Genomic DNA, 27,602 nt, shown 5'->3' on the forward strand with positions numbered 1-27,602 from the left:
TGCTACACTACAGAGCCATTACAGCTGATATCGATCGCAAAGTGTGAGGGGTTATTGATTGTTTGTGTTAAGAGAAAGCTGCACATAAACTATTGATGTAAACAGCAGGAAAGCAGTGGTTGAAAGGTATATGTACTTACTCAAGTACTGTACTGACTGTGAGTACACTTTTGAGGTGGTTGCACTACTCGAGTACTTCAGTTACCTTTATCGAATTTGAGCATTATTATTAGGCCTACTACGAAGACTAAACATTAACCAATTAAGCCCTATTTTATACTTTGGTTATTTGAAAAATGCAGATTTTTTTTTTTAACGTTTTACTAGTATTTTACTTTGGTATTACAAAACCTGTATTCTTTACGCAAGTACTGGCGTACTTGGGAATGCAAACAGGGAATACATGCCCCACCCTGTGCTGCAATACCAGTAGTCAGAGTACTCGTCGTAACCGCCAGTCTGCCTGTGTCCCTTTTATGAACATATAAGGAGCTCCTTGTCAGTATATGGACATGTACAGTATGAGGGGGGGGGGGGGGGGGGGGGGTCGCAGTTCTGTCCAAAAAGTCCTTAGACTGTATGTAGTAAACGTCGAGAATGTCTGGAGAGTGCAAACTGACTAATTAATCAAATGGCAGGTGTGGGGAATTGGAGAGGTTTGGGGGAATTTGCCAAATCAAGCAAAGGCTGCAGGGTTGCCATGGGAATAAATTGACTCATCAGAAAAGGCCATAGCCTTTTCTGGCGATTCTGAACCGCATATCCGACCGACTCTACACGTCATGCGACATGTGTGGCGAATTTGAAGTCGGTCGGTCGAACGACTTCTTCCCCCACTGATTTTAAGATAAAGTACCCATAAGAAGTACCGATGTCAACAGCAGGAAAAGGGCTAAACGCTCATACTGTACTGTACCTTCCACGGTTACACGTGCGCGGTGGTAGTCCTTCCCCTTGGAGTTGAAGGCTTCACACTCGTACGCTCCCCCGTCCTCAAAGTGCACGTCGAACAGGTGAAGGTGGGCCCCCGCCATGCTCACCTTGTGATTGGTGGGCAACTCTCCATCCACCTTCCTCCAGCGGATCTGAGGGATAGGGCTGGTGGGGGGAGGGAGGGGGTCATACAATATCAATGAAGACCCCACGCTTTATGGTATGCTGTGTGAAGTACTACTGCCCTCTGAAGCTCATTGTAGCGGCGGAGTCGCGTGCTGGGAACACCAGATTTGACGTGTTGTGAGCTTGGAAATCTGCTGTTTTCAGCACGCAGCACCATCGTTCAATGGGAGTATCGTGAACACTGACTGTTTGACTGTCTGTTTGTAACCAGTGTGATCACTGCTTTTCTCTCTTATTTTCAGCACAGTACAACCACTACTGCAGGTGCACAAGACAAGAGTTTAATGTTACGATAAGAACCATTTCATTTTCTACTGTGAACAGCACTGTCTTTGGTACTAATTCAGGTTACAGTAGATGTGGGATTGATCCTCCATTAAAGCCTCATCATTCAGCAACAGACCCTATTTGTCATTCATCGAATGTTAGCGGAAAGCAAAGAGGTGGTGTGTGGAGATTTGGAGTTGAAAGTCTACAGTTATTCATACTCCATAGTTTCTTGGCAAAAACAACTGATCTGCAATCTACAGTAATGTGTTGCATAAGCTGGAAAACTCGCATAATGTAGTATTGACCACATAACCTTTTTTTGTTTTTTGTTATCCAAAAGTAGCACAAGCTTGTAGATCGCTTACCTTTGGTTGTACAACAAATGTTATAGGGCTTAACTACATGAACCCTAGCATCCCTATTCTGGGGCCACAATATGTTCAGCAAAGAGATTTGGTGTGTACAGAGAAAAAAAGGAGCGGAAGTATAGAGCCCCCAGTCAAGGATATTGAGATTTAAGTGCTTACGGTTAGACTGAAGTCTCACAGTTTGCTTTGATCATACATTATTTAGACGTATTCACGGATAGCCAGCCCATGCTCTCTCTCTGTTCATGCTTACTTCCCCAGTGCAAAGCATTCCAGGGTGATGTTCTGTCCCACGAGAGCAGTGGTGTCAGGGAACTTGACTGTGATGTCAGCAGGGTACTTCCGAACCGAACCTTGACCTGAGGCAACAAGTAAATGCAAGACTTTAATACATTAACAACCTGAACCCCATCGTCCCCCATCATCGCACCCATGTTCTGGCCAAAAATAGCAGATCTACAAGCTCACAATGGATCGCAATTGGCTATTTTTGGTCGAAGAGATTTGGTGTAGACGGATTAAGTGGACAAAGTACAGTTGTAACTCAAGTCCAGCTATAATTAATACTAAGTGGTTAAGATCAAGTAAAAAAAAAAAAAAAATCAATCTGTTTGCCTGGAGACAGAAAATATGTAAATCAGGTAAAAGCTACAGTATGTCTTCATCACACACAAGCACCGCATGCACACGGCACAGTTAAAATGGACCACATCACAGCCAGAGGGCGCCGTGCTCTAGTCAGTTGATGCAGACAGTCTCTCATACATACATTGTGTTATGAACTTATGACTGCTGACTGGTCTCTGCTGCTGTAACAAGCAGCGCTGACCTCTTTAATGGAATGGAACATTCTAGTTCGTGTCCTGACCGCCATTCAGGATGTGTTTGCCACAGGTGATGCTTAGCCAAACTCAGGAATAACACAAACAATGGAATAATTGATGGGACCTCTCTGGGAAGGGCCCCAAGGAAAACACTGTAACAGCTGCCCAGTTTGGCTCTCCTTCCTCAGACAACGCAGACCAGTAAGAATCATAATGGTCAGCGCTTCAAGTTTGCGGTCCTTCGGCTCTGGAGACGAAATGCTTTGTGATTCTCGTCAGCGAGCTGCGAGTCCTTCCAAGTCCAACACACCAAACATGGCACTGTTCATTTGACTGTGGAAGTGTCAAAATGAACTGCCATTTCCAGTGGTGGAAAGTAACTAAGAGTTATCAAGTACAATTTTGAGGTACTTTTACTTTACTGGAATATATAACATTTTCAATACTTTTACTTTACTTCATCTCGGAAACAAATATTGCACTTTTTACTCCACTACAATTATTTGAAAACTTTAGTTACTACGGTATATACATTGAGGATTTGAAGAATAGTATTACAAAAACACGTCAACCCTATATATACTTTGTCCATTTGAAAATAGCCGTAAGTTCACTACTCGCTGCAAAAAGCGAGGCGCCTGTGGCTCTGGGCCCAGCTACATCTCAGACATGCTGAAGCCATATGAACCTTATGCTCATCTGGGGCTGGCCTACTAATTGTTCACCCGATAGTTGGAACAAAACATGGTGAAGCAGCATTTCACTATATTATGCACCATGGAATAATATTCCAGGTTACATTAGGAAATCCCCAACAATAGCCGTTTTTAAGTCCAATTTAAAAACGTATTTATTTAACATTGGCTATCTATCCCAATGTCTAATAACAGCTAGGTCTTGCCTGGGCTTTAAATTAGCTGTGTTTTCTGTTTTTATCAAAGGTGGGAGTACAGTATTTGTTGTAATTGATATGCTCCTATTTTAATTGTATCTATTATAATCTGTATTCATTTTAAAGTGCACTGTTGCACTCTGTATTTGTTTTTATTCTGTAAAGCACTTTGAATTGCCTTGTGTATGAAAGGTGCTATATAAATAACATTGCCTTGCCTTGCCTAGTATAGAGCCCTGGGGAACTACAGTATACAGTATATGGCTTAAGTGATTCAATGATTGAAGTAGTCCAGATTTTGTCATGTATTTATGGCGTAGTATGGAGTTTTGGGTGCCAGGCTGTCCATGGGAGGATTAGCCTATTCTATCCTAGATCGAATGAAAGAGCCAATAATAACACTGGGGAGGTTCTTATCTTACAAAACAATATCGGCTTTAGGATCAAAGAGAGGTCTTTAGGGGTGGCGGCGAAAAGCAATCAATACATCTCTGTAATACTGCAGAGTCACATCCTGTCTGCTTCCTGCAAGAACCCCTAAACTCACCTCTTCAACAGCAACTCCATGAACCCAAACCCACACCTGTGTCCTGACTGCTGCCACAAGCAGCACCTCATATTGGTCTTATCTTTAAAGGTGCTGTAGTGTGTACTGGAAGTCCTTTTTATTAAATATTTTTGTCAAATAGTTCTACATTACCATAGTAAGCTTTTCTAGAGGAGACCCCCTGTTACTGAACAAACACTCTATACTAGCAATGGTTACCCTCAAAACCATTGCTATAAACCTTTCAACAAAATGGTGTGGTTTTGGTATTTTAAGCCTTAAAACACCAAAAGGGGTTCCCGCCCAGAATGGGGTTTTAATAACAGAGATGCTAGAGGCCGAACAGGACGTGAGGAACAGGGAAGAGGAAGAAGAGCGGCACTGACGTTCGGCCAGGGGCACGAGGGGGATGAACTTGGAGAAGACGCTCTTGGAGATGGACTGGCTGGAGACGAAGCAGGAGTAGTTGCCACTGTCCTGGATGTCCACCTTGGAGATGTACAGGTTGCCCGTGCTCTGAGAGACGAAGCGCCTCTTGTCCAGCGGGATGAAGATGGGGAACTCGTTCAGCATCCATCGGAACGACAGCTCGGCTGCACAGGAACACACGTACGTAGGGAAGCAAGAGTTAACAGTTAACTACACTCAAATATTATGTATACAGTATATATATATACATAAATTAAGGAAATGCATAAAAAAAACGTGCTTCTCAATTATTTGATTATTGGTCATCGATAGAATAATCACTTAAAAAATAATTGATAGTTGTAGCCCTACATGATGAAACCTACCCATCAAGGCCGTGGTGTATAACACAACAGCTTGGGAGAGTAATGACAAATTGGCCACAATCTCAATTTCTAAGAATGGTGAACTACTGTATAAATAATGCATTTGTTTGGTGTTTGTTTTTCAAGCAGCCGCTGACCTTTCAAATAAAAGCGAATGTATCATAATGAGAGGAGTGACGCAGTCGCAGGGGCATCTGTAAACACTTTAACTTGCTAATTCTGGAACTGTGGCAGAGGGAGGTAACCATGGTTTCCACTTGGCTGCGTTTTGGATGGATTTGCATGAACCTGAATATGAAAACGTTTTCTGGTGCTGTGCTGGTCTTAATAGAAATGTGTTTGATCGTGATTGAAAGGGGCGGAAAGACAGAGATGCACAAGTTACGGCAAAATGAGGCCACACACAAAAGTACAGACGTGTGTGTGTGCGTGCACACTCAAACATCCCATTTTTAAAGCTTTGTACAACCATTGCACAAGGTGGATATGACATAAATAATTTAAATACACAAAGCCTATTGCTGACCTAAACAAATTATAGCTGTTCAAAACATGGCATATCCTTGTCATCCATAAGCACAGGGATAATGGCTGGGTTGATACTGAGCAAGTATTGTATTTTGTATTGTATACTTTATTAGTCTCCCGAGGAAGAAATTTGTCTTAGACAAAGGGCCCGCATAAGCGTAGCCTAGTCCATGTCGCCGCAGTGCAGCGCCAAATACATCTTTCTTGCATCATAGAAAGCGTCCGCCCTCTTCAAGAGGCAAGATAGAAGAATGAGCAATAACATGTTGTCCTGATCTGGACTGAAGAGCCCAGGGTGTGGACAACAAGGTGGAAATAATTAGATGAAATATGACATTTGTGTTAGAAGATACCGGTAAGCACAACTACCCTGACATGTCAGCAATACAATAATCACATAATTGTTTATGTCTGAGACTTAAAAAAGGCAATTCAGTCCCTTGCCAGTAGAGGGCATCATTTCATTGGATTTCAACCTCAAGAAGACAGCATCTCTAGAATAACCATTAACTAACCTGTATGGGAGAATTTGTTGTTAAATTGGATGCTATTGACTGAAACAGTTATGCTGGGCAGACCTATTGTAGCATATAATTAGTTTACAATAGGTCTGCCCAGCATCATATCACTGCATCATTAGTGTGTCCAGGACAGTACATACCTGGGTAATGGGGTGGTGGGGCACAAAGCAGCACTGCCCCCTGCCCTTCTTTCACATAAACTGCTTCCCTCTCCTCTGATGAGAAGAAATCCAGGTCTGTGAGAGAAATGGATGTGGAATAATTGACAGTTAAAATAGGGTGGTTCACTCACTGTCATGTGGAAGTTCTTTACGTAAGTTGTGTAACTGTCTTTCAAAGTTCATGTATTCAATCACAGGTTCCCACAACGTGAGATCTGGAAGACCCCCAGGGGTCCTTCATTTCAAGCGTTCAGAATTCAGAAACAACTGGAGTGTCTAGCCAGCTAGTGCTACGGACTGTGTGATTGTGAATGTGAAAGAGGCGGACCGGCGCCACGCGCACGCGTGTGTGTGTGCGTGCGTGCACGCTACATTAGCTAAAATGGCTTAATAGAGTTGGACCGTTCAAATTTCTACTTTGCCACGCCAGTTATGATTAAACTTTCGTCCCGGCTGCCCGTGCAATCACAGTTCTCCTAATATGCATGAAAGTGCCAACTGTGGGGCAGCACATTGTTTGAAGGGCACGGTACTTTACGGATTATAGGGGTCACACTCGGGACACTCACATCCGAACAGGACAGAGGCGTCCCGGCTGATGGTGGTGCCGTAGATGTTCTCGGCCACGCAGGTGTACTTCCCCACGTCTTTGCTCTTCACGGGGTTAACGATGACCAGGTTGCCTCCCATCAAGCTGTAGTGGTCGTCTGCGGACATGTCGATGTCCGAGTCGTCAAGCCTCCACCTGAGCACAAACAAGAGGCGTAGAGTTAGGGATTACGGCTGATTTACGCTTGGTTAAGAAAATAACAGATCTACAAGCTCACACTGCCACATGCTAAGGCACGTTGTGAGCTTGTAGATCTGATTTGTTTATAGTGCGTGGCACCAATCCAGCACACAGAGAAATACAGAAAATAATAACTTCCATAAGTCTGTGCAAAATACAGTATAACTGATTATGGCAATAAAGCACCCACCCGCAGCTCCAGATGGGTGGGGTAAAACTCACATTAAGGAGTTCACATGAGGAGGACAAATATGATTTCTGCAGGGTTCATTGTTAGTAAAAGCAAGCACATTCATTATAGCCCTTCCTGTGCTGAAAACTCCACCCATCTGGTATACAGTAGCTCTTGGGCAGAAACCACGTACAGTATCTCCAATACCTTATATATACTGTATTAGTTTGTTTTTTGTTGAGTTTTTTCATAAATGAATGCCCTATTTAATACTTATTGACTTGTGATATGACAGTATCACATACAGTAGATATCTTCACAATTTATGAAAAACAGGGGAAAACTTTTGAAAAGTTTCACATATATTTCCGACATACTATTGGTCCGACAGTCATTAGACCAACAACCTAACCCAAACCCCTAACCTAACCTTAAGTGCAAGCACGGCGCAACGCATGTCGGACCAATGCATTGTCTAGAGCGACGGTGATTTCCGCATGTCAGACCTTTGTAGTGTCGGATCTGCGTGTGCACCCCGACATAACCAACATTGGGTTGCTATGATGAAAATCATCAGGTGGGGTTGGCAAAAGAGCCTTTTTCTGTGTGGTTCTCCCTATGTCCCCTAGGGTAAAAACATGAAGTAATCAGTCCAGTCACCTGATGGAGGCGAAAGGAACTGGTTGGAATAACGCGGTCCTTCCATGTGCTGTCCATGTCCTACCGGGGAAAATCCCCCCGGTCAGGTGATAAGAAGCGGCCTGCTCACTCCAAAAGTATATACCATAGTGTATATATATATATATATATATATACACACTGTATATCTTTGCTGAAAATAACTGCCGACCTACAAGCTCACAAGGCTTCGCAAATGTTTTCCCCATGCACGATACGGACACTGGGCTAATATTGTTGATCTCAACTGCAGCAGATTTGAGTATAATACGTCTGAAAACAGTGCTTGAGTATACAGGCGTATAGCTGACAGCATGGTAGATGAATGTATATGTAGACAACACCAGCGACCGTCCAAGCTAATTCCCTCTCCCCTGACACCCAAATCATGGGCTCTGTGACAGTCAAACCGATTTGGATGATGTGGTGGAGAGGCAGCATTTACATACATTTACATTTAAATTGAAATAGATCGTCGAGAAATTATTTTTAATTTTCAGCAGCGCTGAGTGAAATGAGATGGAGGCACAGTGGCGATATGTTGATGTGCTGACTGTCGCGGGCCGTGCCAACATCATCGTTTACCGCCAGTCTTTGTTGGCGTGTCATATTTTGGTGTTTTAAGCTCTTGTTAGCGTGTTGGGGAAACTAACAAACACCTGCTGTGGGTGAGTAATATGAGTTGTTGACAATGACAAAAACAATATAGCAAACTATTAAAACTATTAAGAATGTATGATCTCTCTGATCATGCATTGTAGGGACCATAACAACCATACAAAGACACTAGAATGCGCACGCACATGCGCGCGCACGTGCATGCACGTGCACACGCACACGCACACACACACACACACACACACACACACACACACACACACACTGGAGGGGACTAAGTAGGTGTCAGACCGGGTGGGAATGTAATTAGCAAAGGATGCAGACTTAACAGCAGTCAGTTTAAGGGTTATCGCTTCTCGGCCTTGCCGTACACATGCACAACACACAATGGTCTGGTCTGTTAGACTCCAGACAGAGGGATGGTGAGAGACATCCAGTACTGTATACAGTAGCACAGAGACACTGAGGGTATGGGAAACATATGTTACTTGTATGTGGCAGGTGGGTTGGCTCTGGCTCGGCAGTTCATGGTGATCTTGGCCTCGGGCGACTCCTCGGGGTAGATGGTGTCCACCGGCTGCTCGTCGAACACCGGCCCGTAACCTGGGGCGTCATCTGCCGACAACAAGAACAAACGCGGTCGCGGGTAAACGACCGGCCAACAATCAGGGTGAGACTAGACAGGAGACAAAGTGCAATAATAATAATACTCTTCATTGTCCCGAAGGATATTCATCTTCACAGGTCTGTTCAACACCCACAAAAAACAACAAAAACAACACATAGGACAGAAAACATTACACCAAGACAATACAAAAACATGAGGTCCCCACTGTATACAGAACCATCCTATCGGCGGGGCAGTATGTTTAATGCCGCGATGGCTGAGGGGACAAAACTCCTACTGAAACTGAACTTTTTCCATGGCAAGTTTCTTTGTCCTGATGGCATGAGGTTGAAAAAGACCCTGGGAATTCGTTTTTGTATGATCTTTGACTGTGCTATACTGTTAACAATCTTGTTAATAAAGTATTCAATCAATCTATCTGTGGCAGTAGGGCTATGTATGAGATAGACTACAAGGTCCAGCATGCTTTGTGTCCCGTCATTTAACACTATCAATCAATAAAGACATGAGATGGCAGCCTCTGTCTGCAATTCTGGGTTGATTTGTTCAAAAACACTGATTTCAGCTGAACTGTTGGGCCTGATTCATAAAATAGCTGATCTACAAGCTAGAGTACAAGCTTGCAACGCTATAAAAAACTACGTATAAACCAGGCGTAAGGGTAGACATGGAATGATGCTGGCTAGACTCTGGCTAGACCATGCACCTGTAGGGTACGTTATCTTGTACAGTATCTTTGGATTTCACACATACATGCACACAATCACACATACAAACAAGCCCCCCCCCCCCCCCCACACACACACACACACACACACACACACACACACACACACACACACACACACACACACACACACACAATAACACTAATAAGGCCCTGCTTTATTCCACACCTGCATCATGCTAGTCATAATAACACTAATAAGCCCCTGCTTTATTCCACACCTTCAGCATCATGCTAGTCATAACAACACTATGCTCACTCATAAATAAATGAGTACAACCACATTAAGTTCTGCACGTATTGCACTGTATGCTCATTTTTCATGCGATTGGATCCGCCATCGTCAGAAGCTATTAATGCAAATGATGCTAAATTGGGGGTGATACCTTTGCTCTGTGTAATCCGAAACCCATCACCTGTCAAGACTGACAAGACTGACAAGAAATGGGGGGAGAGAGATGGGGAATGACACGCAGCAAAGCATTAGCAGCCTAGGTGCCTGGACCGCTACACTAGCCGCACGGGCCATACATCTCCTACATTGATTTTTTAATATTCGTTTTTGACTTTTCTGCCTTTAATGATGGATACAAGTGAAGACTGACATAGGAAAGAGTGAGAGAGAGGCGGGGAGAGACATGCAGCAAAGGTTGTCATGAACGGGACTCGAACACGCAACACGCTGTCAGACCAGAGCCTGAGCATGATGCGCCTAGACCACTAGGCCAGCTGGTGCCCCTACATCTGCTACCTTTGATGTTTTCATGTGACACTGACTGTAGTATGTACGTATGATCAAACATATGGAGATAAGAGGTTTCTGCCCGACAGCAACGAACTTGACACACACAAACAACACATTCAATAAGCCCCAATTAGGCATTAGAACAACAGACAGATCATGAGCTGTGTCATGAATAAGACATACAGATAATGAACACACAATGTACACCCAATGTACACACAATGCTAGGTCATGAATAATCAATGAGGTGAAATGTTCCTGAGCTCTGATTATTCTCCCAGATCAAGTGCGTGCGTGCGTGTGTGTGCGTGTGCGTGTGTGTGTGTGTGTGTGTGTGTGTGTGTGTGTGTATGCGTGTGTGTGAGTGAGTGAGTGAGTGAGTGAGTGAGTGAGTGAGTGAGAGAGAGAGAGAGAGAGATAGAGAGTATGTGCAGGCATGAAAGTACTTTGCATGATTGTGTGCATGACAGTACTGTATTACTGTAGTACTAACCAGGCACACTATACACCCCCGCCTGGGAACCTTGGAAGTGTCCTTGAGCAAGACACAGAACCCTTGTTACTGCTCCTGATGAGCAGACTCAGTGCCTTACATGGATATCTCTGCCATCAGTGTGTGAATGTGTGAGAATGTAATGCATATTTGGAATAGAGCAAAGATTGGAGCAATGACGCTAATTTACCAGTTATGAGTATGTATTCACACCCGCAACCTTGACTGCAAAGATCTTGCTCTTCAAAGCAGCATTATTGTGCTCTTAAGACATTCATCCCAGTTAGGCATGCATTCACCAAAAGGCTGACATGTCACCTTGAAAACCCAGGAACAAAGTAGTCTATTCTTCCAATATCCTGCCAGCTGAGATCAGATATACGTACTCTTATTCACTCCCATTGAAAGAGCGATATATTGCTATAACAAAAAGACACTCTCTTATCTGAAACGCATTGACCCTGGTGGTAATGAAGATGTCCTGAGACGGAAGCCAACCTTCAGCAGTTAACCATGCGAGCGCTTGACACTAATGCAACTGCTTCCACTGAGATGGCATTGAGCCATCTCAGTGACACACTAACCAAGGGAAAATGATTTCTGTCCAAAACCTGTATTTGGAGTCTGTTCAACCAAACCTCTGTGCTCTTTTTTGACATAAAATGTTAATAAATAACAACTTTGGGGGTCCCCAGACCCAACTTTGACCCCCACTGCCCACATCAACAGCCTTAACGAGGGCATCCTCGTAATTATTGAAATGAATAAAATCGACGGGGACATATACATTGAAAGAAATCTCTCTCACGCTCTGGTCAAGTCAACCACGTGTGAACAACACTCGGCACTGATGTGAATCCCAGCAGGGCCTCATGCATTACTGCTGCCTGGGAGGAAATTAAACATGCACCTCATCCATGAAATGGGCCATTGAGGACCTCACATGAGGACGGCATGTTAAGTGAGAAACAAAACACAGAGAGAGAGAGAGAGAGAGAGAGAGAGAGAGAGAGAGAGAGAGAGAGGAGAGGGAGAGGGAGAGGGAGAGGGAGAGGGAGGGAGAGAGAGAGAGAGAGAGAGAGAGAGAGAGAGAGAGAGAGAGAGAGAGAGAGAGAGAGAGAGAGAGAGAGAGAGAGAGAGCAGTAGAGGCATATATAGGTTCTGTCAGTGATAGAAATGTATTCGTACAGAATCATTATTATTATTGGAATGTAATTAGTCATGCATTAAAGATACCGGATGATTTTTATTTATTTACTGTATATGCAACTTAACTTATATAATAATATTAATCATATATGGATGGGTGTTTTGTATTAATAATCTAAGTCAACAAAGTAACTATAGCAACTAAAGTTGTCAAATAATAATAGTTGTGAATTAAAAAGAACAATAATTACCTCTGAAATGTACAGAACAGAACAGTAGTTTGGTAGAAGTACTATAAAGTATAAAGAACACTGAAGTAACTAAAGTACCTCAGTAAGTAACAGTAATTGAGTAAATGTCCTTAGTGTATTTTCCATCACTGCAAGTGGGAGAGAACACAGATATAAAATATTGACGAGGAGATTTGGTGAGAGCTGAAGTGGATAAAGTTAAACTAAAAGCGCAATACGAATGCATTCCATTACACTCTTCAAGCGTCCTTCTTCAACTAAAATATTTAGTGTAAATTCTCCACAACATCAAAACACCCTCAATGTGCTACTTGGGGAGGTTCCTTTGTAGGTGATGGAGTGGAGGAGTCGGTGTTGTATTCAACTCTCATGGTCACGCAGTGTTTGTGAATGGAGGTTTGGTGAATGAGTCAGAAACAAGGACCCTCTAGGTAGGACGAGGGCGTCAACAGCAATGTCGAACGTTAAGTGAAATATGAATGTGACACATGGAGCAGAGGGAGCGAGTTAGGATGTGTTAATGGCACAGTGCTTCTGCACAGTAAAATCCTCAGTGTTCATTTGAATCTTGAGTGCAAAAAATTGACTCATAAAGGTCCATTTGGGTCAGTTTTTACACTCCGAGTTAAAATGGACCCTTGGGGGGGTGAAAATGGAGCCTGTGTGGGTCTTCTAATGAGAGATGTGACAGATGGCAAAAGTGAGTTTTAAAACGGGCCACAGAAGATAGAGCTACTGCCTGGAGATACAGACACCCCCCCTCTCTATCTCTCTCTCTCTCTCTCTCTCTCTCTCTCTCTCACACTCACACTCTCACTATCTGTCTATCTCGCCAGCAGTTATTCTACCCTCTGAAATGTATTTCTCTCTGCCATCACCTCCCTTTCCCTGTCAATCTCTCTGCCTTTTCCTGCTTCATATCACGTTCCCTCAAATTCCGTCTCTCTCTCTCTCTCTCTCCCCCCCCCCCCCCCCGTCTCATCCCGATCGTAGTGGGATGATGTTTTTCTCTCCTCTTCATCCTCTACTGTTAAATCCTCCTCTCGTCCTCCTCCCCTTCATCTGCTCTCTTGTTCTCCTGCTCAGCTTCTGCCTCCATGAGCATGCAGACTGTCTCTGTTCTCCCTCATGTGAGGGTGTCTGACTGTCACTTGCCTAAAATAACTACAAGGTTGTGACAAGGCGTTGCGTGTCTCCCCCTCAGCATCCATTGGGGGTGGACAGTAACTAATCCAGTGACTCTTTACGGTAAGTGAGTAGCTTTATTCAAGTACTAATTTTTGTGGTGTTTTTTTTCTTCCATAAATTAATTTCTTGTTTTATACCGTCGATAAGCTCACAATGTGTCTAGGCCAGGACAACAGGTTGAATGTGGTTAAGTCTGTATGACTGTGAGTCTGTTTAAACTATGAAAAGTAAAAGAAAAGAAGCATGTGACTAAATACACAGGTTCCTGAAAAGTAACCGTTAAACTTTTGTACATTCATGGCGACCATCTGACAGCGATGCTATAAAAGTTTTACCACCAGAAAAACAGAGAAGAGAAAAGAGAAAAACTTCAGTATTCCAGAAGGATGTTCTACTATGGTTTCTTCCTCAGTGACATCTTTAATGAAAAACCACCCAAACTCCTGGTTTCATTTCCTTTCCCTACATACACTCATCTCTTCCCGCTGTCAAGCTCACCCTGTACACTTTCTGTACACATACAGAGAATCCTGTTGTTTCCACTTCGCTTCCTTCCTTCCATCTCTCTGCTGTGTCGCCCCCACACACTGCCTTCGCTTCTCAAACATCAAATCCCTCAACTCAATCCACGCATAACTCTTAAAAGGCTCATTCATATTCTGGATTTTCGGTGGTGAGGTGACCACTGGAGCTGAAATAACGTTGAGCGTTCTCTCTGTTAAAAAAGAGAGAACGGCTGGGGCGGTGGCGGTGGTTTGCTCTTCACCGCGGCTCGTGACGTCATGTTGTATTTCGGTGGTCACCTCACCACCGAAAATCAAGACTATGAATGAGCCTTTACACTCCACTGTACTCCACACTGTGATATAGTCCCGCAAGACTTGGGGATGGGAGTTCATGCTATAGGATGAGATCCAAGATGGCGGAATGAACAAACCTACAGTATGCTGATACACACGTCTTGTGTTTATTGATATAAATCTTTATAACCAACCAAAGGGTAAAATAATACAAAGAGTAACATCATAATAAAGACACAATCAATCAATTATTGATAAAGGTCAGACGTATACACCCTATATACAATCATCCTGCCTGGTGACGACCAAGAAGACACTGTCTGTCGAGTGCATGCCTTTTGTCCGACGGGGCATAGGTCCCATAGATCCATTGGTCCCATCGACTACCTACCCCAAACCCTCACCCTAACCATAACCGCGAGCACGGGCAGCACACCTAAACCTAACCCCAAACCCTCACCCTAACCATAACCACGAGCACGGGGCAGCACACCTAAACCTAACCCCAAACCCTCACCCTAACCATAACCGCGAGCACGGGGCAGCACACCTAAACCTAACCCCAAACCCTCACCCTAACCATAACCGCGAGCACGGGGCAGCACACCTAAACCTAACCCCAAACCCTCACCCTAACCATAACCGCGAGCACGGGGCAGCACACCTAAACCTAACCCCAAACCCTCACCCTAACCATAACCGCGAGCACGGGGCAGCACACCTAAACCTAACCCCAAACCCTCACCCTAACCATAACCGCGAGCACGGGGCAGCACACCTAAACCTAACCCCAAACCCTCACCCTAACCATAACCGCGAACACGGGGCAGCACACCTAAACCTAACCCCAAACCCTCACCCTAACCATAACCGCGAGCACGGGGCAGCACACCTAAACCTAACCCCAAACCCTCACCCTAACCATAACCGCGAGCACGGGGCAGCACACCTAAACCTAACCCCAAACCCTCACCCTAACCATAACCGCGAGCACGGGGCAGCACACCTAAAACCTAACCCCAAACCCTCACCCTAACCATAACCGCGAGCACGGGGCACACCTAAACCTAACCCTGAGTCGGACCAATGCTCCGTCGGACCAAAGTATGCCTCCCCTGTCTGTCAGTAATAATAATAATAAAGTACGCAATACAGACGTATACACCCACAATCTGCACCCTGCCTGATGCAGAACCAGAGAGTAGCAAGGTACGCCTAGTTATGACATCAATGTCAGTAGGCTAACTCACCATACTGGAGTACTGTACGCACGCACGCATGGCGCCCACATACTCTCTCTCCCTCGCACGCACGCATGCCACTCTCTCTCCCTCACACGCACGCACGCCACTCTCTCTCCCACTTACTCTCCCTCGCACGCACGCACACACGCACACACACACACACACACACGCACGCACGCACACACACACACACACACACACCCACACACACACACACACACACACACACACACACACACACACACACACACGCCTAATCAGAGGCCCTGCTGGAGGTTTCCATGCAGAGACAGACTTCATTATCACACATCCTATTCAACAAAAAGCTTCGGCCACTCATTTGAATATGAAATATCATAGTCTGCTATTTTAGGAGCAGTCTGTCTTCCCCTGCCTATGATGAAACATCAATTATTCATCAAGGTATATTACTGTATGTAGGTGTAATTATAGCCGTGTGGCTATTGCTTGTTTTGCGATAGCGTACAATCATCAAACAGCTCTCCATTTCCTGCAGGCTATTGCTTTCTGTTAGTTCATTGATTATTTTATACAGTAACGTGCTTTGATTGTACGGTATTTCATGCACATGCTCAAGAACAATTTGAACCCTACCGTCCCTATTGTGGGCATGTGATGACAGGCGAACAGTAGACGACAATAGGAGATCCCCAGTCAATATAGTGTATAATAGGGGTGTTAAAGTGGTTAAATAGCAACATTTCAATGCCAATATTTTAACTCCAACGAACGTCCTCTAGACTTTGCTGCGTATTTGGGCATCCCCGCCTGCAAATCTGTTTAGCAAATTGTTCTGTGTCTCTCTCCAAGTGGGACAACGAACATATCCATACTGGAGGCAGCGTCAGGCACCATGTGGCGATGATTACCCCCAAAGTCCCAGAGCTACATCATGGCTGCTCCACAGACTTGCTACCAAGGAAACAAAGTTCCAAAACAGTGTCATTGCTGTGCTCCTAAACTCCTATTCTGCTGCTGCACCACGAATTTTGAAAAGGTCTCTAAAAGAAGTGAAGAGGTTGCACAACAGCCACAGGAATGACATTTGGCAATGATGATGCAAGCCTGACGCGGTGCTAACTCTGACTCCATCACAAACACTGTCAGCTCATGTTATATGCTCCAACATGACGGCTGTAATAGAGCAGACCCATTGAAATAGGATAGGCCAATTCTCAAAGCACCACTGCACTTTAATCTGAATGACTGGATTTAACCCCGTGAGCCCTATAGGACAAAGACGAACAATGTCTGTTAATACTGAACGGCTGATGAAATCGCATCAGTCTTACAGTATTATGGGGAATGACATTGCTACGGGCTAAATGCTAAGCACTTGGCTAAAGAAGGGAAAGTCTGCATTGTGCTCCCAGCTACTGTATGAGGTCGACCACATCATGTGCATCATGATACAGCGGGTCATGCGATCAGCAGAGAGGGTGATTGGCTGCCCTTTGCCCCCCCCCCCTTGAGGCACTGTTTAGGAGTAAAGCTTCGAGGGCCATGATCATGGCTGACCCTGCACACCCAGGCCACAGTCTTTTTGCCCCGCTTCCCTCAGGCAGGAGATTGCGTTCCCTAAAGACTAGAAAGGCCCGTCATTCAGATTTTTCTCCTCGGCTATCCGGCTCCTCAACGCTGCAGGTGTCCCCCCCTGACCCCCCTTTATCCTCCCTCCACCCAGTGGAATGGACTGACTTGTGCTCTGAACGGATCACTTGAACTCTCTGCACTTTATTTTATTCACTATTCTTTGCACTGTCTTGTCCTGTTTTGCACTTAATGTTGTTGTAACTGCACCCTGCTGTCCCACCAAACCAAATTCCTAACATGTTTACATGTCATGGCAATAAAGTCTTCTGATTCTGATGTGGTCGGTGCATATAGGCTATTGTATTTCTTCTCTTTGCACCCTTGCACATTAAAGGATAGTTTCATGCTAGAAGGCTTTCTTACCTTTCAGTGTAGTTGTTAGTGTCAACAGTATGTGTAGCGTCACACTTTATTCCATAGTAACGCCGTTGCTGTGTTCCAGCCGTAAAGCGTGAAGTCTCGGCTATCGCGAGACTTCGCGAGCTCCAGCCACTTGCATGGAGCTAGCAAAGTCTCACGATAGATGAGACTCATGAGACTTCACCCTTTACGGCTGGAACACAGCAACGGCGTTACTATGGAGTAAAGCTTGATTTTTTTTTTCGAGTGATGGAAATAAGCGAATTAGAACTAAAACCCAACACCACATTGAGGGCTTATGGTGGGGTAGGGGAAATAGCCAATGATGCATTTTGCACAAAATAACACCTGGACCACTTTGGTGTGGACCTAACAACTACAACGAAAGGTAAGAAAGCCTTCTAGCATGAAATTCTCCTTTAAGCCACAGTAGCATCTGCTCACAAATTAAATAAACGCAGCAACACACACACTTGTAGCCTGCAGCCCTGCCATGCTTTTGTGTGACTCATTATGCAAACGTACTAGCCTTGGACAAGACTAGACTGACAGAGATTTTTGTAAGAAATTCTGACATTTGTATTATCTCTCTTGGTCAAAGCCACTCCCCCATATCCACTGGATGCTGCATGTTTGATTTCTCCATACTAATTTAAAATATAAGTGTGCAAGCCACAGATGTTACCCATCAAATCGGGTAACATCTGAAACATTACTTACTTAATTAAGTAATTAATCCTGTCTGTGCCTGAATGTCACAGGATTCCTCGGGTAGTGGGGGCGTGTGTGTGTGTGTGTGTGTGTGTGTGTGTGTGTGTGTGTGTGTGTGTGTGTGGGAGGGGTAGGGAGAAAGAGAGAGAGAGAGAGAGAGAGATTTGCTTCTTCTAAAAATGCCAGACACTGGTTCCACTGGTTCTCAACATGGAGTCTGGTGTCTGGGTTCTTGCGGCGGTTCCATGGGGCCCCCAGATAAAGGACTGAAAGTCTGAACTCCAAGAGGACCAAAAGGACCCAATTCAGGTCAGTTTGGTTGCATCTGTTCACACTAACTCAAGAGTTAAATAAACAGTTTATTTTACAGTAAAGATTGGAGACAGATAAAAAATACTAATAAAAAAAAGCATGCAATGCAATGGCCTAATGCATAATCAGTCCATGAAATTAAAAAAGGTTGAGAATATTACCATACATAAATACACAATATGCTACCCAGGATAAGCATAAGCAGTAAAAACAAGCTTTCCCTTGTATTCTCCAAATGGACTGCCTCTTTATATATTCCTCTCTTGGAGAACAGTCCTCCAGACAGAATGTCATTCTCATGCAGGTGGTGTACGCTACGATGACAAAATACTCCACATAAACATTTCCCTGGCTGTGAGCCTGTCGAAGAATAATTAGGGGTCATCTCACTGGAGTGAAGACAGGCATCAGTGCACCCCTCTTTGTAGAGTGTGTCCCCGCTGAAGTTTCCCAACGTGCAACAAACGTAATTGGGATTTAAATGCGTAGCGGTGCATCTTATATATATTTATAGCCGGTGGGGATAATGTATTTTATCCCTGCTTCTGGTCAGACGGTGCTTCCTTTTGGAAAGTGTAGACTGACATGTTTGATGAGAATCAGAATCAATCCAGTAAGGTGGGTGAAATTCTTAGTTGTGAAGGCATTGCAGTTATAAAGATGGAGAGAGGAGAGGCATAAAGTGCATGATATATGACTAATCTGCATAATACAATTAATGTGACTACTACAGGGCATAATAAATAAGTAAATAAAAAGGAGAGATTTGAAACCTGGAACACCTATTCGTTGTTATAACTTTCAGGTGTTAACTTATACCTTTCAATCCGGGAACACCTTAGCTGTTACTATAATGTATTGTATATGTATAGCTTTTTAAAATTTATTTTTTAATCTGATGTTTTCAGAAAACTTAGGTCAGGATTTAGAAGGCGTTTTTAGACCCGACTCACCGGAGACTCTGCCGCTCATAAAATGATTGGCTTAGGAATGCGACAAAAAGCTGTTTTGCTGCCCACGCAGCCATTCACTTCCTGGCTTACGGCTAGGTTTACGGCAAGGAAGCTTTGAGAAGGAAGAGAAGTGATCATGTGACTGGGCTGTGCCATGACACTTTCATGGACACTTTCATGGGAGCCAAACTACCCGGAAGTTTGGCAGAATGCACTGGAGTCAATGAGAGCTCAGTGACCAGCTGAGCTGAACATTATTTATGAATGACTGAGACCTTTTGTAAAGTAATCACTTCTGGAAAATAACAGAAGACATATACTGTAACACATTATTGTCTGCTGTGTTGCTTTGCTGATGTGTACACTGTGTAATTTTTATAGAGGTATATGGTATCTAAAGAGCACAAAGTACCTTTCTGAACGTACCAAGTATCGCGAGACTTCCCACCGTTTCCTGTCTGGCAGCCAAATCTCGCGATACTTCGGAGCCAGAAACGATACCTGCTGCTGTTTAGATCCTCAGATAAAATGATATACTGTGCACTCTGTGCACATCGAAAAGCAAGTGATTAGAAAACAACCTGTGATATGTCTTCTTTTATATTCCTGAACCGATTATATGAGACAGGTCTCAATTGTTCATAAATAATGTTTGTTATGAGCTGGTCCAGCCGGCTCCATTCACTGCCATGTATTCATTGCACTTCCGGTGTGAGTTTGGCTCCAAAGAAAGTGTCCATGAAAGTGTCATGGCGCTGCTTGTCGCAGCCCAGTCACGTGACCACTTCTCTTCCTTCTCAAAGATTCCTTGGTTTACGGGCCGACAATCTTCCTTATTTACTCTGAATCTACACTGCCTCCGTGCAGATTGATCATAACGCCGATGTTCTGTCCTATTTCATCATGAATCTAGAGGGCGATGCAGTAAAGGTTTCACCTCCCGGTTTTGGGGGGAAATGAAAGGCGGGGGTTTTCAGTGTAAAATCTCTCTCATCTGCTTGGCACTCTAGCACTTTTATTCAGAAAAAATCCGAAGGCACCCAAATTGTTAATAAAAACATGTTAACCACATTAATTATTTAACCCTATTTCGGGCACATTTTCACATGTAAAAAGATGTGTGCCCTTTTGCGCATTCATCAAAGCACAGCAGCTTTTTCGCTTTACTTTGAATTGATTTTATTTCAACTTGAGACGTCCAAGGTGCTCCTCCAAAAACTGGAGGCACACAGAGTGCATAAACGCAAGGCGCACTGCAATGCAAAGGCTTTACTGGCATAACAGACGCCCCCGGCTGCTAACACGCATGCTGTCTGATCAGGCCCCGACGCTAGAGGTAATCGGCCTAATGACTATTCATCCAGCATCCATATGCACATTGTAGTATAATGTCTTTGGACAATTAACCACTTAAACCCTATATCCGTCATTGACCTGGAGTCCCGGTCCCGCCCCGGGGGGTCTGTACTTGGCCACCTCCTCTTTTTTGCACTCTGTGCCAAATCTTTATCAAAATGGCCGATCTATAAGCTCACAACGCATCGCACCGCAACACGTCGTGACTCTAGATCTGCTATTTTCACCGAAAGTTCACCTACTTTTCTATTACCCGTCTCTGTTATAGGATTAATGTGGATCTGCGAAAAGCAACAGTAGACAGAGACATGACCCGCAGACAGATTTTCATTAGGCCGCTGTCATTGGGAGCCCTGCGAGAGGGGAAGCCGTCCGTCAGTGCCAGTCCCCCAACTCATCCTGACAGGCAGATAGTGCTGCTGCGTCTAACACCCCGGGGGACGGAGTGGATGGGCGCAGCAGAGCCCCAACCGGAGCCCCCACTTGGACTTGACACACTTTCCTCATTGTGTGTTTTGTTACAGTTACTTTTAACGGCAGCACCAAGCAAACGCTGAGCAACCGGGAATGAAGTGTGCATGTGTCTAAAATAAGGAGGAGAGAGGAGGTGGAGAGAACATTCACTGACACGGAACGTGTCGGTGAATACAGAAGAAGATGTCGTTCAAACCTTTCTATTCTTTTTCTGCACAAGTTATTTTTGGGGAGCTTTTCTCAGCTTTTATTTGACAGTTACTGTACAGTGGAAGGAGGGACAGGAAAGACAGAGAGGCAGCAAGGGAGTAACATCCCTGTCAGGAATCAGAGCCTATGTGGTACTTCCGTATAACAATTTAGCTACCGTGTCACCAATGATGTCAAACCTGTCTTTTTTCAGGGGCGCTAGCCCTTCCTATGCACAGCTTTGTGTGTGTGTGTGTGTGTGTGTGTGTGTGTCTGTAGCACGGAATGTGATGATTTGATTGGCTGAGCACGGAATGATTTTTGAGTGGTGCAACCATAGGGTCCACCACTTCTTCATTTTGGACACCAAATTTGGTGTCCAAATCGGAAAAATGCCGAAGTAGACAGTTCTTCCGGGTGTTTCAAAAGGCCACTGAGCAACTTCCATCGACATGAGTAGCGGGGGGGGGGGGGGGGGGGGGGGGATAGGAAATAGAACAAAGGGGGGGAAAAAACTACTTGAGATCACACCAGCCGCAACAAAAACTACGGTGCTGAATTGGTGCAATAGAACACCTGACATGGGAGTGTGGTCTCATGGGTGAAATATCAAGCAGGGAATTCCTTGAGCTCTGTGTGAAGACTGAAGAAGACCAAAGTCTGACAGAACTGATATATATTAATTCCAGAGGGTCCCTAAAATGTTGTTTTTCTACATCTAAAGTAGATTACTATTTGTGTTCACATTATGACATGCCCAGGAAAGGGACGGTAGGGTTCAAGTGGTTAAACATAATGTGCATGAAATACTAAAGTCTAAACACTGGGGATTCATCGGTGGTTATTCTAAGATCCAAAGTGTTTTCAGATCATTGCTAAAGGGAACCTTGAAGAGCCTAGACTCTACACCACTTTTTTGGGTGGAAGTTTTCCCGAAATGTCTTTGAAAAAACTTTCATACAGTTCACAACACATCAAAGAACCTCTAGTTTCATTGATGCTTCATGAAACATTTCGTAAAAGTTTTTAAAAAACGGCACAGTTCATTGATGTTTCAGTCACATGAAAGTTCACAGAGGAACGCACTGTATTTCACTTCCATCACATTTGCTCTCCCTTCTCATGCAGAAAGAGGCTGACTCTCTTCGCTAAATCGCTGGTTCTCCAAAAGACAAAATGTACTGTAGGCTAATGTAGTCTATACTATCAGTCTGACATCACAGAAGCTATGTTTCTGGTGTGTGAAACATCTGCAATTGCACGATGGAGCTTGCACAAAAACAATGAAATGAGATAATAAAGTTGATTCTGATTCATACTCACATTATGTGAAGAGAGTAAAAAATAACACAATAATTATGTCAGTTAAAGTTTGTAAATGATGGATGGTGCATTTATATAGCGCCCTTTTTCCCAAGGTGCTTTGTTTTTATTGTGTATCATACAAGGATCCACTAACACATTCACACACCGACGGCGGAGGAGGAAACCATGCAAGACACCAACCAGCTCATCGGTAGCAACAAGGAGGGTTCAGTGTCTTGCTCAACGACACTTCGGCACACCGCCAGGAGGAGCCGGAGATCAAACCGGTAACCCTCCGATTCCAATACATACAGTAGATCAGTTATTTTTGGCAAGTTAAAGTGGTGATGGAGTATAAATTATGCTAAGCAGCTTTACGGTAGAGTACGGTAACTAGTCTTACCTCCATAGAAGTCCCCATACATGGATGCATCTGAAACAGAGTAAAAGGTATTGAAATGTAAGGCATCGCACAGTATACAGTATGTACAGTATAAGTACATGTAATGTCAACTCAGTAAACGTTAATCTTTTATGTTCTCCAGTGGATGCCTCAGCCCCGATTTACAGTTGCTGTAAGGGCTAAATGAGATCACAGATTCAAATACAGTATGAAAACATGTCTTCTTTGAGTTGTGGCATGTCTTTGATCAAAAGTCTTTTCAGACTATTTTGAATAGCTGCAAAATCCAGCTGGCTGCTGCAGACAAGCTGCCTTGGGTGCCGAGGTCAAACACACAAGGGAATCCAACGCCCTTCACAAGAACCAGCAGTGCAAAGATCAGAAACATTCAAGGCTGCCCTTTGATGGAAGGTTCGATTCTACATGGGCCAACCATCGTGGGACTGACACATCAATGGGTCACTGACAGCAGCAGGAGAAAAGAAAGAAATATGAGAGAGACAGAGACTGTAGCATGAAATGTGCAACTTACCCCCCCCCCCCCGGTGCTCTCTAAGTTGCACATTTCATGCAACAGTCTCTGTACTGCAAAATGGTAATTAATAGCTGTGTAAGGCTAATAGGCATAAGGACACAAGGGTAGCATCACTGGTAGTTCAACATTACTATGCACTGGATCCAGGGCATTGTCTGCTGAACTTTTGTGCTGCTGTCTTAGAATTAACAATATCATATCAATCATCCAATGTTGTCCCGGGTTGTCCCTAAAATGTGTTATAGCCAATGTCCCCCTAGCCACGGGGATGACTCACTGAGGGTGACCTACTTCTGCTGGCTGGGCTGTCTGTTTTAGATAAAAAATGGACAAATTTAATCTCCGCTGTCCGTGAGTCTGTTTGAAGCCAAAACATAATAATAATAATAATCTTTATTGTCCCGAAGGATATTCATCTCCACAGGTCTGTTCAATACCAACAACAAAAACAACACAGTACAGAAAAACATAACACCAAGACAATAAAAAAACATGAGTTCCCCACTGTTATCCGCGGGGCAGTTTGTTTAATGCCGCGATGGCTGAGGGGACAAAACTCCTACTGAAACGAACCTTTTGCCAGGGTAAGGTTCTGTATCTTTGTCCAGATGGCATGAGGTTGAAGAAGCGATACAGAGGATGATCAGTGTCACGTGATATTGATATTACATGAAATTTCATCTACAGTAAATCACCTCCAGAAGAGGACATGTTTGACTATTGCGCTGATATGTCATTATTATATCGATCATGGTATGAGACTAGATATTGTCTGGGATTTTTGGATGTTAAGTAATAGCCTGATTACACTGATTACACTTAGACAAAATTGCAAAAATAGACAATCTACGTACATTCTACAAGCAGAGATTAAAATAGGGTGCATTTTGCATCCCAAAAAATTGTTTATAGTTAAGAGACGCAATAGAACAATGACATCCATGGGATGCACTACTGTACTACTGTTTTGTATTCTAGTTTATTTTGCTAGCTTTAGTTATAATAATCATTTCTTCTGTTTTCTACATGAATATAACCACATTATAACCATATAAAATGAAATGGGAGTTAAATGCTGCAATTTGTAAAAAAAAATATATATATATATATATATATATATGACTCCTAACGTCGTTGAAGTGGGACTCATAAAATGTCCCTGGGACTCATCTAAAAGACCATCCCTGCATCCCGGGACTCATTACATTGAAAACCTATTTACATCACTGTAAAAACTCACAACGCGTTGCAAACCTGTAGATTTGCTACTTCAGAAATGATTTGGTGGAAAAAAAATATCATGACAATCTATTGAGGTATTTAGTCAAAAAGATATAGTCATATTTGATGAAGTCCATGTGCTGCGCTACCAACAAATTTGCGTTTTCATGTTCTCAGGGAAACAGTAGTAGTAAATCTTAGTACTAAAGTAGTAATGCTTCTTCTATAATATGGATGTTGTTGGGCAAACACCTCCTGAGCATTAGCTTACAGTAGATGGTCTCCCTGAGCTGATAAAATGTTTATAAGCATTGGGCTTATGGGACTCCCTTGAAAGTTCCAAATGCATGTCTGCTGCTTTTATTAATTCCTGGAAAACAAACATGTGACACGCACGCACGCGCACACACACACACACACACACACACACACACACACACACACACACACACACACACACACACACACACACACACACACACACACACACACACACACACACACACACACACACACACACACATCGTCTCTGTCGGGTGAAAACCTAATATGTCCAAAACTGTACAATTTCTGCATTCCAATGCAGAAAAACAGCAAAAGTAGCAGGTCTACGAGCTTTTGAGCAGTTGTGTGGAGTAACTACCGTAAGTACATTTACTCAAGTTAGTGAAGTACTGTACTTAAGTACAATTTTGAGGTATTTTTTAGAGGCACATATTACACTTTTACTCCACTACGATGAATTAAAAACTTTAGTTACTACAGTAGTTACTTTGTAGATTTGTATTATTATTACAAAACATACATTACCCATTTGAGTATACTTTCTACTTTCGGCACTTTAAGTACATCTTGATACCTGTACTGTTTATTATGCATTAGTTAGAGTATTGTTACTTTTATTTACGTTAAACATTTGAGTACGAGTACTTTTTTCGTCACTTTTTGTGTCACGAAAATAAAATAAAATAAAATAATGAAATATGGAGATGAGACGTTTCCACCCGACAGAGACGGTCCATAATACGCCACGGTATACAGCGCAGCGGGGGAGGGGAGGGGCGGGGGGGGGCACTGACCTGTGGATGTGAGCCAGACCGCCAGGAGAAGGGGCGGGGGAGGGGAGGGGCGGGGGGGGCACTGACCTGTGGATGTGAGCCAGACCGCCAGGAGAAGAAGTGGAAGCAGGCGTCGGCGCAGCATGCTGACCTGATGAGAAGAACCTCCGGTGGGGTGGCGGCTAGACGCACAGCTGACGGAACATCAGCAGGACTGCCTGCTCTTCCTGGATGGAGAGAGAGAGAGAGAGAGAGAGAGAGAGAGTGAGAGAGAGAGAGAGAGTTTTCAATGTGGGGCATCATGATCCACCGCAGAAAAATAAATAGAATGATGACTTGCAAATCCGTGAACTGTTATACTGCTGTAGAATGTTACGGTGCAGCTGCTGTGATAGCATTACTGCGTTCTGAAGCACACCGCCATTGCCCTGATTAATTTTTCATAATGCTAGGAGACAAATATTTACTTGATATGCCATGCCATGAGTCAAATCAACACCGCACTGTGACAGAAAAACAGGCCCGTACAGTGTACTGTACATGTTTTGGGGGCGTCAGGAGACAGAGATGGGGATGACATGCATGCAGCAAAGAGCCTCGGGTCTGATTTGAACCCAGGGCAGGCTGTGGGAAGGATTTTAGCCCTATTTACATAGTGCTGTATGTGCTGATTTAACAGGTGAGCCACTTGGGGCAGCCGTGCTTTAGGCTGCATGTTTTACATGCTGTCAAATATAGTGATTCCTCAACTAACACACACAACCACAGCAGAGACTCCAGACATAAACATGGCAGGCACACATCATGCACAAACGCAATTTGTGGGTATGTTACAATAAATAAACTGCATAGAGCAGCCTCCGTATCACAATCCACCGGGTGTCACAGCACATGACAGGCATGTCACGTCAATCCCTGCATGCCTGCAGGCGACCACAGCGTCCGCCAGCAGGCTCTGCTTCACGTCAACCTCCGAGGTACCTTAACGGCAGGCGAGCTGCTTTTGATGGCCGCTCGAAGATTGACAGGAGAGCGAACGGCGGCCACGGCCAGCGAGTGAGCCCTTAGCGTTTGTGTAGCTGAAGCAGGGCCATCTCTTGTTGCTCACTCGCTGCCCCGCCCCGAGGCAACAGCATCATCATTCAGCACACAGTCATACTCTCTGGGCCTTGTGCTGAGGAAGCCAGCGTGGCAGTGTATATTTAGTTGACTATAAAATCATGATGAAAAATGTTCATCGACTGCCTTTTTTTCACTGACAAAAACTAAATAGAAAAATTATGAAAGTTATGATGACTAAAACTAAGACTAAATATATTGACAATTTCGTCAACAAATACAAACTAGATTAAACTTTTAGGGAGGGACTAGTGGAGACTAGTGGAGTTCCAGTAGAACTAAAAGACAAGTAATTTTATTTAGTTTGGTTGCGCTCGGGTGTCTTGTAGATCGGCTATTTACGGCATGCAACCAAGTGTAAAATCATCCATTACGACGCCATCAGGCTAGCCAAAATGCTTTTTTTGTCGCCAAAATCGACTGTATACGATTTAGTCAACTAAAATCATAATTATGATATTTAGTTGACCAAAACTGGACTAAAA

The 27,602-nt window shown here is 43.9% G+C and overlaps 1 protein-coding gene across 3 annotated transcripts in view; it reads right to left on the bottom strand.

The window, feature by feature from the left end:
* cntn1a (contactin 1a) overlaps window positions 1-27,602 on the bottom strand; it is a 108,703-nt gene that overhangs the window by 31,432 nt on the left and 49,669 nt on the right. For 2 of the 3 annotated variants that reach the window (XM_080761496.1, XM_080761497.1), the window contains exons 2-9: window positions 26,086-26,225; window positions 23,185-23,214; window positions 8,771-8,897; window positions 6,594-6,769; window positions 6,004-6,099; window positions 4,407-4,613; window positions 2,011-2,116; window positions 917-1,098 (exon numbers count right to left, since the gene is read on the bottom strand). In XM_080761496.1, the coding sequence (XP_080617622.1) occupies window positions 917-1,098; window positions 2,011-2,116; window positions 4,407-4,613; window positions 6,004-6,099; window positions 6,594-6,769; window positions 8,771-8,897; window positions 23,185-23,214; window positions 26,086-26,143 (982 nt within the window). In that variant the 5' untranslated portion in view covers window positions 26,144-26,225. Of the gene's footprint in view, window positions 1-916; window positions 1,099-2,010; window positions 2,117-4,406; window positions 4,614-6,003; window positions 6,100-6,593; window positions 6,770-8,770; window positions 8,898-23,184; window positions 23,215-26,019; window positions 26,050-26,085; window positions 26,226-27,602 lie in introns of those variants that run through there. The other variant, XM_080761498.1, reaches the window with a different exon arrangement.

This window comes from Protomyctophum bolini, assembly GCF_963924005.1.
Source record: "Protomyctophum bolini genome assembly, chromosome: 4".
Lineage (NCBI taxonomy): Eukaryota > Metazoa > Chordata > Actinopteri > Myctophiformes > Myctophidae > Protomyctophum > Protomyctophum bolini.